Source organism: Procambarus clarkii, chromosome 31 (genome assembly GCF_040958095.1).
Source record: "Procambarus clarkii isolate CNS0578487 chromosome 31, FALCON_Pclarkii_2.0, whole genome shotgun sequence".
NCBI classification, from domain to species: domain Eukaryota; kingdom Metazoa; phylum Arthropoda; class Malacostraca; order Decapoda; family Cambaridae; genus Procambarus; species Procambarus clarkii.
The window spans coordinates 22,685,901-22,700,892 of NC_091180.1; the positions used below are offsets into that span (position 1 = coordinate 22,685,901).

The 14,992-nt window shown below is 41.6% G+C and overlaps 1 protein-coding gene across 1 annotated transcript in view; it reads right to left on the reverse strand.

The window, feature by feature from the left end:
* The window catches only part of LOC138370322 (obscurin-like), a gene marked incomplete at its 3' end in the record, with an annotated part of 70,151 nt that overhangs the window by 32,163 nt on the left and 22,996 nt on the right, over window positions 1-14,992 (reverse strand). The window contains 1 exon segment of the mRNA XM_069334531.1: window positions 8,194-8,568. Coding sequence (XP_069190632.1) covers window positions 8,194-8,503 — 310 coding nt within the window.

Consider the following 14,992-nt stretch of genomic DNA (forward strand, 5'->3'; position numbering starts at 1 on the left):
AGCAGCAGTGGTTATGGGAGTGGGCAACCCTGCAGCAGCAGTGGTTGCCACCCTGGCTATATCCATGGCTTGCTGCTGGGTTAAGGCCACCACAAGTGCTTACTCATCCAACAAGTGCTATAGCCAGTGTTGCACAGAGCATACATGCTAGTATTGCACAGTTGCACAACTCACAAGGTTACGGAAGACGCGCTAACTGAAATGTTCATTATTCCATGATCACGGATTATACAGGATCATTATAATTGGAGGTCAAATTATCCCGGCAATGTTAAGGGCAATATTATGACTTGTATATTAATCCCAGGAAGACCACTCACCATACCTATTAGGGAACTAACAGGGGGAAAGCACCACAGCCATTACGCCTGTATAGCACTTGGAAGGGGGTCAGGATAAGGATCTGGGATGGGACGGGGGGAAGGAATGTTGCTCAACCTGCATGTAGCGAGGTGGACGATCGGGGACTGAACGCCGACCTGCATGTAGCGAGACCGTCGCTCTGCCGTTCCCGTTGTGGTGTATGCCACTCCAGCATGACTGGTCCGCCCTCGGAACACAATGGTAAGACTCGGCTCACCCCGGCGTGCTACGGTGGACCTCCAGCCACTTGGAGTGGTGGGTACAGCGTCGCCTTGCGGGCTGTAGGGTCGGCGTTTGTGCCCCCCTGATGGTCCAAGGGGTTGGAGGACATTGTTCCTTCTCTCCGCCCTCGTATCTCTTCCAAGTCTAATATGGCCATACGAGCTTAGGGCTTTCTCCTCGTAACTGCAGGAACAGGTTCGAATCCTGTTCTTGTAAATGGATGATTCTTGTCAGTTGTAGCCTGAACCACTCATCCATCTCCGGATAACATAGCCAATGATGGATAAGTTGTTTACCTCGTGTCATGGATAAGTAAGTTTCAGTGAACCGTTTCCAGAGGGTCACACGAACACCGAGGGAGACAAAGGGTTCTACAGTGGATGAGTTCTACAATTATTAACCAATTAGCTTTTTTTACTCGAAAAAAATCCAAGTGAGAAGAAACGTTTATATGATTCTAGAGATGATGACGATGGAGGCGAAGCGTGTGTGTAGGACTGGGAAGCTGGTTATCCTGACGACCCTAGGGTGAGTAGCATGGTATATGTTAGGGTGTGAAGCATGGTATATGCTAGGGTGAGAGGCATGATATATGTTAGGGTGTGAAGCATGGTATATGCTAGGGTGAGTAGCATGGTATATGTTAGGGTGTGAAGCATGGTATATGCTAGGGTGAGAGGCATGGTATATGTTAGGGTGTGAAGCATGGTATATGCTAGGGTGAGTAGCATGGTATATGTTAGGGTGTGAAGCATGGTATATGCTAGGGTGAGAGGCATGGTATATGTTAGGGTGTGAAGCATGGTATATGCTAGGGTGAGAGGCATGGTATATGTTAGGGTGTGAAGCATGGTATATGCTAGGGTGAGAGGCATGGTATATGTTAGGGTGTGAAGCATGGTATATGCTAGGGTGAGAGACATGGTATATGCTAGGGTGAGAGGCATGGTATATGCTAGGGTGAGAAGCATGGTATATGCTAGGGTGTGAAGCATGGTATATGCTAGGGTGAGAGGCATGGTATATGCTAGGGTGAGAAGCATGGTATATGCTAGGGTGTGAAGCATGGTATATGCTAGGGTGAGAGGCATGGTATATGCTAGGGTGAGAAGCATGGTATATGCTAGGGTGAGAGACATGGTATATGCTAGGGTAAGAAGCATGGTATATGCTAGGGTGAGAAGCATGGTATATGCTAGGGTGAGAGACATGGTATATGCTAGGGTGAGAAGCATGGTATATGCTAGGGTGAGAAGCATGGTATATGCTAGGGTGAGAGACATGGTATATGCTAGGGTGAGAGACATGGTATATGCTAGGGTGAGAAGCATGGTATATGCTAGGGTGAGAGGCATGGTATATGCTAGGGTGAGAGGCATGGTATATGCTAGGGTGAGAAACATGATATATGCTAGGGTGTGAAGCATGGTATATGCTAGGGTGAGAGGCATGGTATATGCTAGGGTGAGAGGCATGGTATATGCTAGGGTGAGAGGCATGGTATATGCTAGGGTGAGAAGCATGGAATATGCTAGGGTGAGAAGCATGGTGCTGCTATATGATAGGGTGAGAGACATATTGCTTTTATATGGTAGGGTGAGACACATGGTGCTGCTATACGCTAGGGTGAGAGACACAGTACTGGTATATGCTAGGGTGAGAAGAAAAGTGATGGTATTATCAGTATATACAAGGGTGAGGAGTTGCCGACAGTGTTATAATGTGATGGATTATCTGGAAAATCTCAATTCTCATCGTATTTTCCATTTCTATCAGCACTTGAACCAAATTGTAATCAAACTTTGCGTTAAATTGTTAAACATTAATTGACAGGTCCCTCAACCAAATTATATTTGATTAGCTTCATATTAAGCAATAAACAATAAAGAAAGAAGGCGTCTGACGTAAATAACAACAATTAAGTATAAGAAAACAGCGTTAATTAAAAGCCAAGATTTTCCAGGCGACCGTCGTTGTGATTCTTGTCTGTCAGAATGTCTGGGCTGGTGGGGGTGTAGCAGGAGGCTCCCCTGTGGCACCCTTAGCAGGAGGCTCCCCTGTGGCACCCTCAGCAGGAGGCTCCCCTGTGGCACCCTTAGCAGAAGGCTCCCCTGTGGCACCCTCAGCAGGAGGCTCCCCTGTGGCACCCTCAGCAGGAGGCTTCCCTGTGGCACCCTTAGCAGGAAACTCCCCTGTGGCACCCTCAGCAGGAGGCTCCCCTGTGGCACCCTCAGCAGGAAACTCCCCTGTGGCACCCTCAGCAGGAAACTCCCCTGTGGCACCCTCAGCAGGAGGCTCCCCTGTGGCACCCTCAGCAGAAGGCTCCCCTGTGGCACCCTCAGCAGGAAACTCCCCTGTGGCACCCCTCAGCAGGAAACTCCCCTGTGGCACCCCTCAGCAGGAGGCTCCCCTGTGGCACCCTCAGCAGGAGGCTCCCCCTGTGGCTCCCTCAGCAGGAGGCTCCCCTATGGCACCCTCAGCAGGAGGCTCCACTGTGGCACCCACAGCAGAAGGCCCCCCTCCCCCTGTGGCACCTTCAGCAGGAGGCGCCCCTGTGGCACCCTCAGCAGGAGGCTCCCCCTGTGGCACCCTCAGCAGGAGGCTCCCCCTGTGGCACCCTCAGCAGGAGGCTCCCCCTGTGGCACCCTCAGCAGGAGGCTCCACTGTGGCACCCACAGCAGAAGGCTCCCCCTGTGGCACCCTCAGCAGGAGGCTCCCCTGTGGCACCCTCAGCAGGAGGCTCCCCTGTGGCACCCTCAGCAGGAGGCTCCCCTGTGCCACCCTCAGCAGGAGGCTCCCCTGTGGCACCCTGAGCAGGTGGCTCCCCTGTGGCACCCACAGCAGAAGGCTCCCCTGTGGCACCCTCAGCAGGAGGCTCCCCTGTGGCACCCTCAGCAAGAGGCTCCCCTGTGGCACCCTCAGCAGGAGGCCCCTGTGGCACCCTCAGCAGGAGGCCCCTGTGGCACCCTCAGCAGGAGGCCCCTGTGGCACCCTCAGCAAGAGGCTCCCCTGTGGCACCCTCAGCAGGAGGCCCCTGTGGCACCCTCAGCAGGAGGTACCCCCCTGTGGCACCCACAGCAGAACGCCCCCCCCTGTGGCACCCTCAGCAGGAGACCCCCCGCCTGTGGCACCCACAGGAGAAGGCTCCCCTGTGGCACCCTCAGCAGGAGATCCCCGCCTGTGGCACCCTCAGTAGGGTCTCCTGCTGGAGTAGTGAGCATGTGTGGCGGCTAACAAGGAGTCATGTCCAGTAATATTGAAAGTCTGTAGTGCGTCTTTTGGAAGCCCGTAGAAGATATTATTCTTATTATTCTAGTTATTATTTTGGCTGAACATAAGAAAGCTGTCACCTGTTCTCTCTGATCTTCAGCACTTGCGTTACAACCACAAGTTAAAACAAAAAATATCATAAAATTGCAAATAAAACCCATTGAGAAAGAATTAAAAATTTGCAAATAAAAACCCGTCAAGAAATAATAAAATTGCAAATAAAACTCTTAAATATTATAATAGCAAATAAAGAGATCTTAAAAATAAGCTCACATGTAGAGAAAATTAGACTAGTCAGGAACAACGTCTCAAAGTGTCACCTTAAGACAAATTAAGGAGACATGGGTGAGTCTGGAGTCACGAGTTGCTGGTCAACAATAATTAAGGAAATAACCAACATTCCCTTGTTTTTTAGCTATTTAAAAAGGAATAATATTTTTTTAGAGCATTTGTTTATTGAAATATTTATCAAAATGTTTATTGAGTGCGAAAGGAATGAGGTTCTCCAAAAAAAATAAAACAGCATATCTGGATGTTCGTAAATAAGTCACACCTTAAATTTCCATAGAAAATGGTCTTGACTGTTCTAAAGAAAACCGGCAGGTTATTCATTCCCAAGCAAAATGGGAGAAAAAAATATATATATCTAACACATATATGTTAGAGTGGCCTATCATCCTGGCTTACCTATCTACAACCGCCTTAGTTTCCTGCCTTCGTTCTTTGTCACATAATTTACCTTTTCTATGCCTGGAGATCATTAAAAGTTGCCCACATGAATAAGTTGTAACATTATATATAGTGTAGTGGAGGCTACTTTATCTGATATACTAAATAATTATGTAGAGTAGGAGCAACAGCAAATGCTATGATTCGGGAACGAGTTATTTTGTATTTTTTAATAATTTTGTATCTGTATGTCTATGAAAGCTATATATTAGAGACGAAGTTCCTCCCACTTAGCACTCACTTAACCCTTGGCAGACATTTAGGCTGGCTTGAAATAATGGCTTAATCGTACCATCGAGACTCGCCAGTCTTGGCTTGGCTTTGCATCAGATAAAACCACTGAGGTAATAGCTAAAATGTTTACAGTGCGCGTACATGTAGCGACCTCTATTTATAAGACTCTCGAAGCTTGTAGCGTGTGGGATGGGGCTTTGCCTCTGTAACATCACTGGTTTCCCATTGGTACGGGGTAGGAATCCTGAACGTCAAGCCTATCGAGGTCCTTGTAGGCCAACAACTGGCCTCTCTCTGGACGCAGCCCACAACAGACGATTAGCTCTGGGGATACCTATAGTTACTGCAAGGTAAACAGAGGTATCGGGTGAAAGGAAATGTGGCCACAAAATCGCCTGTGAATCGACTGCGCTAACAAGTGCGTTTGAGGCTAATGAGCCATAAGTTCATTACTGCAGTGTAAACGACCTCCACATTAACCTCTCAATAAGAAGTTAAGGAAGTTATATGTCATGCAAAAGATATTTTACTGGCTTCAAATTTCTCGTAAATAATAAATGATTGTAAATAATTGAAACACAATTAGAAGTCTAAATAAATGAATACGTTAACACTGACACAAAAATCTGAAAGGAGGCATTATGCCCAAATATTTCAGTCCGCCCCTCTCTAACTCCTCAAATAGAAACCATCTCTAATTCCTGAAATAGAAACCCGAGACGAGTAGAGCAACGTCTAGGGTTTCCTCAGTGAGACATCCAGATACCCTGCCACGTGCAGCGTCGCCTGAGAGCAGCATGCCAGGAACACTCCACTACCACTCCACTCCACACGTAATCATCGTCACACCAAAGCAAAAAATGAACCAGGAACACATGGAAGGAATCCCATTCTCCCCATGTTTTAATAGGGGCTAAGGGAGGGGGGGGGGGGTGAGTGGGAAGGAGAGGTGAATGAGGATGAAAGTAAAGGGGGAGAGGGTGGTGATCACATGATGCATCTCAAGGCTGCCGGACAACAGGTGACTCCACACACAAACGTAGGTCTGTTACCCCTATTACTTTTATCTAACACATTTATGTCTGTTTCAAATATAATTTATTACGTTATGCTAGCATAATCATGCATAATGCAGTATACCATGGCGTTGTAATACCTGGTTGCTGATTTGTTTATTTACAATATCCTAGCATAATCATGGGGGGGGGGAAAGCAGTATACCATGGCGCTCTAATGCCTGGATGCTGCATTTACAATATCCTATTATCATCATGCATAATGCAGCACTCCTTGGCGTTGTTATCACTGGTTCCTGTATCATTAACTTCCATTGTCCGTGAACCTTTCAATTTAGCTCTATCATTATCCTCAGTTATTTAGCCATTTCCTTCATAGTATGGCAGGTTCCTCTGGTAGGGAACTGACACTGCCCCACACTTTGTTAGTTATGGCTTGGTGAGTACAGTGCATGTACTGGCATAGTAGGCCATCAACTCTTACGGCTTTTCTTTGTTATTTGTTAATACTAATAATATTAATGACAATATTATTATTATTATTATTATTATTATTATTATTATTATTATTATTATTATTGTGGCTGTTGTTATTTTATTATTGCTATTTTTGTCATTGTCACTTATGTGATAATGTCATTATCACCTTAACATTGAAGGTGTTTTACTTTGTGTTTGTTTAAAGTAAATCAATAGACGGTTATATGCCGATGATTAATTTTAGATATTAAAGGGATTAAACCTCGCTTGCTAAACACTAAACGCTGGGAAAATATTATCATGCAACAAACAAATATAAATTATAGTCAATAGAGAAGAATAAATCTCATTATATCCTAGAACAAAAAAAAACTCTTTTAGAAAAAACTATTGTAAAAAATAAAGTATTTTATTAGCTTAGAAAATCAAAATTGAAAATACAGCAAACTTGGTACTAGGCTTGCATCTTCTCAGGAGTAGCTGGGCAGGAGAAACAAAGGTGTCTCCATGAATTATCAAGACGTACTAACTTCCTTAAGATACATGCACCTTTGCACTTTACCCTTCAGGGTTAATAGCAAATATATATATATATATATATATATATATATATATATATATATATATATATATATATATATATATATATATATATATATATATATTAGGAAAACATGCAAGGAAAGTTAAGCTAGAGTGCCCGCATATATCTGAATTCTAGTTGAATACTCTATTTAAGGTATATTTATATCCACCAAGTTTATTCTTATGATATAATAAAGATTAATACATTTATCGTGATATGAATGAAATCTTTCAACTTGATAATTTTGGTGTTATTCACATTAATTTTTGCTAGCTACCTCTCCTCTGATAATACTTCGTTTAGGTTTCGTCTCTTAAGCAAATCTGATCCCCAAAAGGCTTAATTTTTTTTTCTTTTTAACTTATTAATTTATTCACTGTTGTGATCCGGGCCTGTGAGACGCAAGATGAGATCAAGAGACGTATTAAGAGATCAAGTTAATATGTTCATGATAGACTAGTCAAAATGTATCTTGTGTGGATACCAATGATTTTGGCCCGTTCACAACCTATTACAAGTTAAAATTACCGAGTCTGCGATGAAAGGATTTAGATTATTTGAATTACTGAATAGGATCGTATAAATAATGATTATTTTTATAGTGGTCTGAATCACCTATATCATTGTATTTAATTGTAGATGGTTCATAGAGCAGTTTGTTGAACCTAAACACAGAATCAGCTGTGTTAGATGTTAATGAGTCAGGTTCAGGCTACATTAAAGCTAATACTGTATTACCCATTTCTGGTAGCAATGTGGATAATTAATGTATGTCCACAGACACAAAGTTACTGCTCGCTGTAGGAAAATTAGTTAAACACAGATTTCTGTGCACATGGTGATAGAGGTGTTAACCTATTTTTTATGGCTATTGCCTTTATAGGAGAGGATTTCATAACTACAGTTGTAGTTAAAATGGAGCTGTAAATAACTTTGACAGAAGATAACGTTACTCAGCTTCGCCTGATAATAGGTATAATTAGTTTTCAATTTATTCCATAGTTAAAATTATCGAGTTTGTAATCTCTTACTAGATTGCTTAAACAATTTACCACTGATCTATAATGCTTGCATTTATTTTCGTACCTAGTGAGTTTACGAGGTTTGCTAAAATTATAGGGCAAAAAAGCTAACTACATAATTACTCAGTCCTTGGTGTTCTATGTGTACGACCTTCATGCTCATCCTAATCTCTATCCAGCTACCTTCTTTGTCTTCTTTATCCCCCCTTCCCCCTCTCTTCAGGAAACGTATAGGAAAAAGCCAGGAAACGTCAGGGACTGCCATACTTACGACTGAAGTTGAGATTGATTGACGCGGACACCTCGCCATACTTGTTCTTAGCCTTAACCTTGTAGAGCCCGGCATCCTCCTCCTCGACGTCGTCAAGGATGAGCTGGACGTCGTGGATATTACCTCCTTTGCCTGGTTTAACGGTGATCTTGACCCTGGAACTTTCCTTCACCGGGGTATCCTCCCGGAACCACTCGATGGAGGGCTGTGGGGAGGCCGAGAGCTTGCAGTCGAAGATAAGTTTGTTGCCGTCATCCTCCTGGCGGAGTTTAGGCTTTTGGGTAAAGCTCGGGGCAAAATTGTCGCCCATTGCCCCCAAGTTTCGGGGCTGACACTCTCCAACCAAACGTTAAGGTCGATAATGCATCAAGGTATCTGTGGGGGTAAAAAGTCTCAGCGTTAGTCGTTTGTTTCACTAATCCAAACACAGAAAGCATTTATATTCACTGATCACTTATCTTTTAAGATCACGAAAATTTGTTTGCCGCGTGATAATGGTGGGAGAATCATACTTTTATCAAACTATATGCCGCAGAGCACAAATTTAAGTAATAGATAATTGTACGATTTATAGTTTCATGTGAAGAATAATGTGTTTGCACAATCCGCCGAGCCTAGCTGTCCATTAGTGCTTGCACAACCACTCTAGCTAAACCAACACTGTCATATTGTTGCTTCTAGCTGCACATACATTACAAACTTTAATCACATCTGCTTATATAGACAGACACGAGGTATCCTTTGGAGTTATGCAAGGTATCCGCCAGTGACAACACTGCTGCAATCACGTGTTCACGACTACCCAAAGCAGCAGACACATCTTTAAAGCATGCATGGCAACCACGCAATAACTCCGACCAAACTTGCTGGACCCAATGTACATCAACCACATAATACATCTCTCTCTTTCACACACACACACACACACACACACACACACACACACACACACACACACACACACACACACACACACACACACACACACACACACACACACACACAAACACAGTGAGCAAATGGAATGCACTAAGAAGCGCATTTAAATGCAGGTATGATGGCGCTCAGGAACCTGTAGGCCAGTCGACTGTAAGCATAAAGTCGGGAACAAAGAACTGCAGCTCAACCTCCTATAATCACAACTAGGTTAACACGCCGGAAATTTTCGATAATACCAAATATACATAACGACCGTATAGGAACCTGTGCGTCACTCGAGAGACCTCTCCTAGAACCTAGTTTCGACAAAACTAGAAAAATCATTAAAGAAAACCGTATATAACTAAGCAATTACCCCCCAGAAGCAAAGTAATTGCCACAAGAATCAAAATAACCGATCACATGAAGGCACACAGTTGGCTACTGGCTCATCCTGTTCCTTATATAATTGTTTAAAGGAATTTAAGATTTATATAAAGATCATGCCTAATGAAAATATTAATAATCCCATGAAATAAATCAGTTTCTAGGAGCAGGCTTCAGATGAGCTGAGGTAGGAAACTACAAGCTCTTGCTTGTAGTTTCACTACGTACCTCAACTGAGAGCTCTAATGAACCCTAGTGTAAGTGAAAAAAGCTATTGCCACTAGAAATAAACCAATTACCACCAGAAACCAAGCATTACCACCAGAAACCAAGCAATTACTACCAGAAACCACGCAATTACTACCAGAAAAAAAACATACCACGAAAACAAAGTAATTACTATCAGAAGCAAAGTAATTTCCAAAGAAACAAAGTAGTTACCACCAAAAGCAAAGTAATTACCACCAAAACAAATTACCATGAGAAACTAAGCATTACCACAAGAAATAAAGCAACTGCTACCAGGAAAAAATATAACTAGAAACTCATTTCTATATTATTATTATTCCTCGCAACACTGCAATCGAATTATTATTTTTATTTGCACTTAGTTTTGTTCAGAAATGTTTGTTTTTTCTGAGCCAGGCTGAATGAAATAACCTTTGCATGTCTTTGTTACTCAGATAATCAAGTAAAATGAAACATCTCACGAGCTCTCAAGTTCATGTGCTATAAACTCGAATTGGTTTTGTGCTTGACATTGATAAATACCTGCAGCCTAGTTTGCGTTCCTTCAGTCAGTGCTTGCTGAGAAAACTTATTCATAGCATATTTCTTAAGTCTGAGAGAAGACATATTTGACCTCCTGTAATTAAATTAAAAAAAAAGGAGTCCAACAGACATTTTGTCCCCGACAGCCCAGTAAAAACTGATAGACATCTTGTTAGAAAAGAGAAGGAGCATGAGGCTTCCATGTGAGACCGATAACTGGTATTCATAAACAGTCTAAGCTGGTTGTTATTAGTTAGTAAAATAATTACCTAAGAACATCAACCCATCCTCATGTTTGGAAAGTACTTTTTGTAGCTATGTGCATCCTAGTACAAAGATTAACGTACTAAGCAATTAGATAGTAGATTTTGTACTATTCACTTAGGAGTCCGAAAAAAATGGAGCTAAAAAACAAACTTAAATATTCCTAGGCCTAGTATAGCACACATGTACTATATTAGGCCTCAGATAGCGGGTATTAGGCCTGGGAAGGGTAGGTTCGGTCAGTTTAGGTTGTCTTTGCAACATAAATACAATATCTTTTCCAGTTTGTCCACAAGCTTTTGGCGGTGTTTATGTTCATTTTGTATTAGAAATATTGGATAGAGTAGGAGTGGCACAAGAATTTATTGATTGGATCCGTATGCTTTATAAACAGTGTCGGAGCAGCATGTGTATCAATGGAGACTTAAGTAAACATTTTTTCAGTTGAACGATCTGTACGTCAGGGATGTCCCCTTTCAATGATTTTGTATGTTATATTTCAAGAGCCACTGTACTTGGCAATAAAAAGCAATGACTTTATTGTTCCACCTCGTCTTCCTAATGCTATGACACTTCCTGTTGTTGGTTATGCAGACGATACCACTATTGTTGTGTCGACAGAAGACTCGGTGGTGAATGTTCAGGATGAGTTAGACAACGTTAAAAGGTGATGTCATTAACAAGAATAAAACGTGTATGATGGGGCTTGGCAGTTGGTGTAATAAAGTTACTTAGACAGGTTCATGGTTCAAGGTAGTTGAAACGATTAAAGCTCTTTGGATTTGCTGGTGTAAAACATATGCACCAAGATTGGTTACGAATTGGCAAGTACTATGTGGAAATATAATAGTAGCTACGAATATGTTGTCAAATAGGAAATTAACCCTGTTTCAGAAGTCTGTAATAATCAATTGCAAAATCTTGTCTGAAGATTTTTTTTCCTCCTAAAAAAGAAGAAGAGACATAAAGTGAGTATTTGTCTCACAGCTTTCCAATTGACAAGAAAAGTGCTATGGAGATTGACAAAACTATTTTTAGATATGTATGGTATGGTAGATACCAACCAATTAAACGGACTACTCTATGTAAAGGTAAGAAAAACGGTGGAATAGGAATACTGAATGTGTACCATAAGTCACTGGTAATCTTATGTGTTACCTTTAGAAAGGAGATAATGCCGAGGAATAGTGTAAATGCGCTAGGACATTACTTTTGTAGATTAAGTGTTAGCTACTTGATACATATGCTAATATATACTAATGATAGGCTGTTGATTTAGGGCATTAAGGACAACAACAGGTGTGACCAGTGTACTGAAATTGAGAATAATATGCATATATTTTATTTCTGTAAGCAGAAAGTTGTTCTTGTAAACTGGATTAGAAACACTCTTAAAGCTTTATGTGGACCAAGTATTAGAGTGGACTTAATGAGGTTTTTAATGTTTCATATTGACATAAAATGCAAGAAAATTAAGAATACAATAATTATGGTACTTTCTGATTACATTTTTTGTGTGGATAGGCAGGCAGGAGGGTTACTCAGTAGACAAAATATTGAAGGGCTCATACTCGGTGATGAATAATCACTAAAATTGTAAATCATTTAAAGACAAATAAATATAACATTTAGGGGTTTAAAGTTCATGTTCTGTGATAATATGAAACACTTGTTTACTGAGAATTATACTACTGAATATGTAATGTAGTATTGCCTTGTAAAATTTATGTGTATATGATTTATATTGTATTTTCTTAAATAAAGATAACAAAAAAAATCAATAATACAGATTTCTACTTTCTAATTGCGTTGTACATGGGTATATGTACTATGGTCCTCATCATTACTATAAGCACAGTACTACCAAAACAGGAGGATGAGCTGAAGATATTTAGGTTCAGTTTTGTTGTTGATTTAAGATTTATAAATCGCAGGAGGATCATTAAGCCCGCCATAAGGACTTACTTACAGACAGCAAATATGCTTAACTCCTGAATGTAGATATTTGCTTGATATAGCTCCTTATAAGATCTGTCTGGAGCATTGTGAATGCATTCTCACCCTTCAATAAACCTAAGCCTAGCTTCGAGGGCTTTTTCTTGTTTTAGTGATTATACAGTTATACCAAGTGGTGTCATTTGTTGAGTATGAGAGAAAACATGAGATATATAAAGAGGAGGAGATAAAGATAGATAGAAATATAGATAAACGTAGATTATGAGAGTTAAAGAGACATAAAATGACTAAGATATAAAGAGAAAGAAAGAGATAAACAGAGTATGAGAATTAGATAGATATGGATAAAAAGGCGGAGATAGAGAGAGAGAGCGAGAGGGAGGTAGTAACTGTGCCAGCAGAGATGCATGCCAAGGTGCCCACAGCCAAGAACACTCAAGGAAACACAGTGGTGAAGGTGCGAACATCTCCAAATAACCTATAGACTCCAACGCTTCCCGATCGTCCTACTTTCTAGCCTCCCACGCCTAGCTGAGCCCCTACCACCACCACCACCACCAACTGCACCCATCCCACGCCCTTACTTCTATTATAGCCCTCCCGCGCTCTCTTGTAACTCTGGCACGTCTTGATGCACTGTTTAACACGCTCTATTCCCCACTTCCCACGCCATGGTACACTGCTCCTCCACTCTTCCCTCGTCATGCTGCACGCCTTCTCAACGCCCTACTTCACATTTTCTTGAGCTCTGTTGCATGTATATTATCCCATGACCTCGCACTGCTACACGTCTTACGGCACTATTTCCTACGCTATCTAGCTCGCCCTCCCTAGTCCTGTTACACCTCTTTATGTTTTCTGATGCACTGTTCCCCACGCCATCTTGCATCTGTTTTTCCCCATGTTGTGTGGTATTCTATGCTCATCTGTACCCTTCAACACCTTTGGTTCTTTTCTCTTTTAGTGTCGTTAAAATGAGTTCCCCTTTGACCTCTACACAGAACTCAGTCCTCTTATCTTTGACAACAATGTCGTAGCAAATCTCTAAACTTCTCAATCGTCTTCATGCTCTTCACAAGGTGGGTTTTCATGCTGGTGCTGCATATTCTCGAGCTAGTCTAACGTAGGCACTGTACAGTATTCTGAGTGAGTCCCTGCTCAGACACTGCACATATCGTCTGGATGTTTGCCAGCTTCCGGGTTCATGCTTAACTCCTAATCCTCTTGCAAATTTCATTACTTTGCATTTGTGAGGATTGAGCTCAAGTAGCAATTTGTCTGTCCGAGCATAGCAGCTTGCTGAGGTCAACTCGTAGCCTCCAGTTGATGATAATTCATCCCTGAAGCACTAGTCGTTAACAAGGTCACCCCTGAACCACTAGTTATTAACAAGGTCACCCCCAGAAGCACTAGTTATTAACAGGGTAACCATATAATCACTAGTTATTAACAAGATCACCCCAGAAACACTAGTTATTAACAAGATCACCCAAGAAGCACTAGATATTTACACGTTCACCCCCTGAAGCACAAGGTATTTACAATGTCACCCCTGAGCCACAAGGTATTTACAATGTCACCTCTGAAGCACTTAGTGTTTACAATATCACCTCTGAAGCACTAAGTGTTTATAATGTCACCCCTGAAGCACTAAGTGTTTACAATGTCACCTCTGAAGCACTAAGTGTTTACAATGTCACCCCTGAAGCACTAAGTGTTTACAATGTCACCTCTGAAGCACTAAGTGTTTAGTAACAATGTCACCTCTGAAGCACAAGGTATTTTCAAGGTCACCCTTACAGCACTTATATATAAATCAAATCACACGCCCACGAGGACGTTAGCACATAATTGTGCCTGGAAAATGTCTTTCATGTAACAGAGTCATAATATTATTTTTAATGTAATTTCTAGTTCTACTTCCCAAACTCGTGAAATTTAGACACGAAACTTTTCACTTCGCCAGGAAATGCCGTCTACAAGAACATCGTTGTCCCTTGGTTGAATGTTTTACACTGATGCGCTTTGGATCTACGTCAAGTGATCTTTTATGGTCTTGTTTAAATTATTAAATTATTTACGGTGTTTTTGTTTTAAAGATAAAGGTGTTAATTTGAAAACAAAAAGATTTAATTGTTAAAATAAAAAACGACCAAGAGGCGCAGTGGCGTACTTTCGGCGACCTCCCTATATTAAATTGTGATTGCTCGTCTGTAAATCTTAGTTATCTGATAAATTAGGTCAAGGTCAGTTAAAGCCCCAAGGCTACCCAAGGCAACGTATGCTTTGAAAAATTGCCGAAAGCCTACTAAAACAACCTGACAAAAATCAAGTTTATGACATTTCACCAAGACGAAAACGAGGTCAAGGTCAGCCGATAGATAAAGAATTCTAAGATCCTCAAGAATGCAGCGCTTCCAAGGAGCTAATGTCTTTACAGCTGGTGGAAGAGGATTTGCTGTAAAATGGAACAGTCTTGGAGATGAGCAGAGATGCTGTGAGA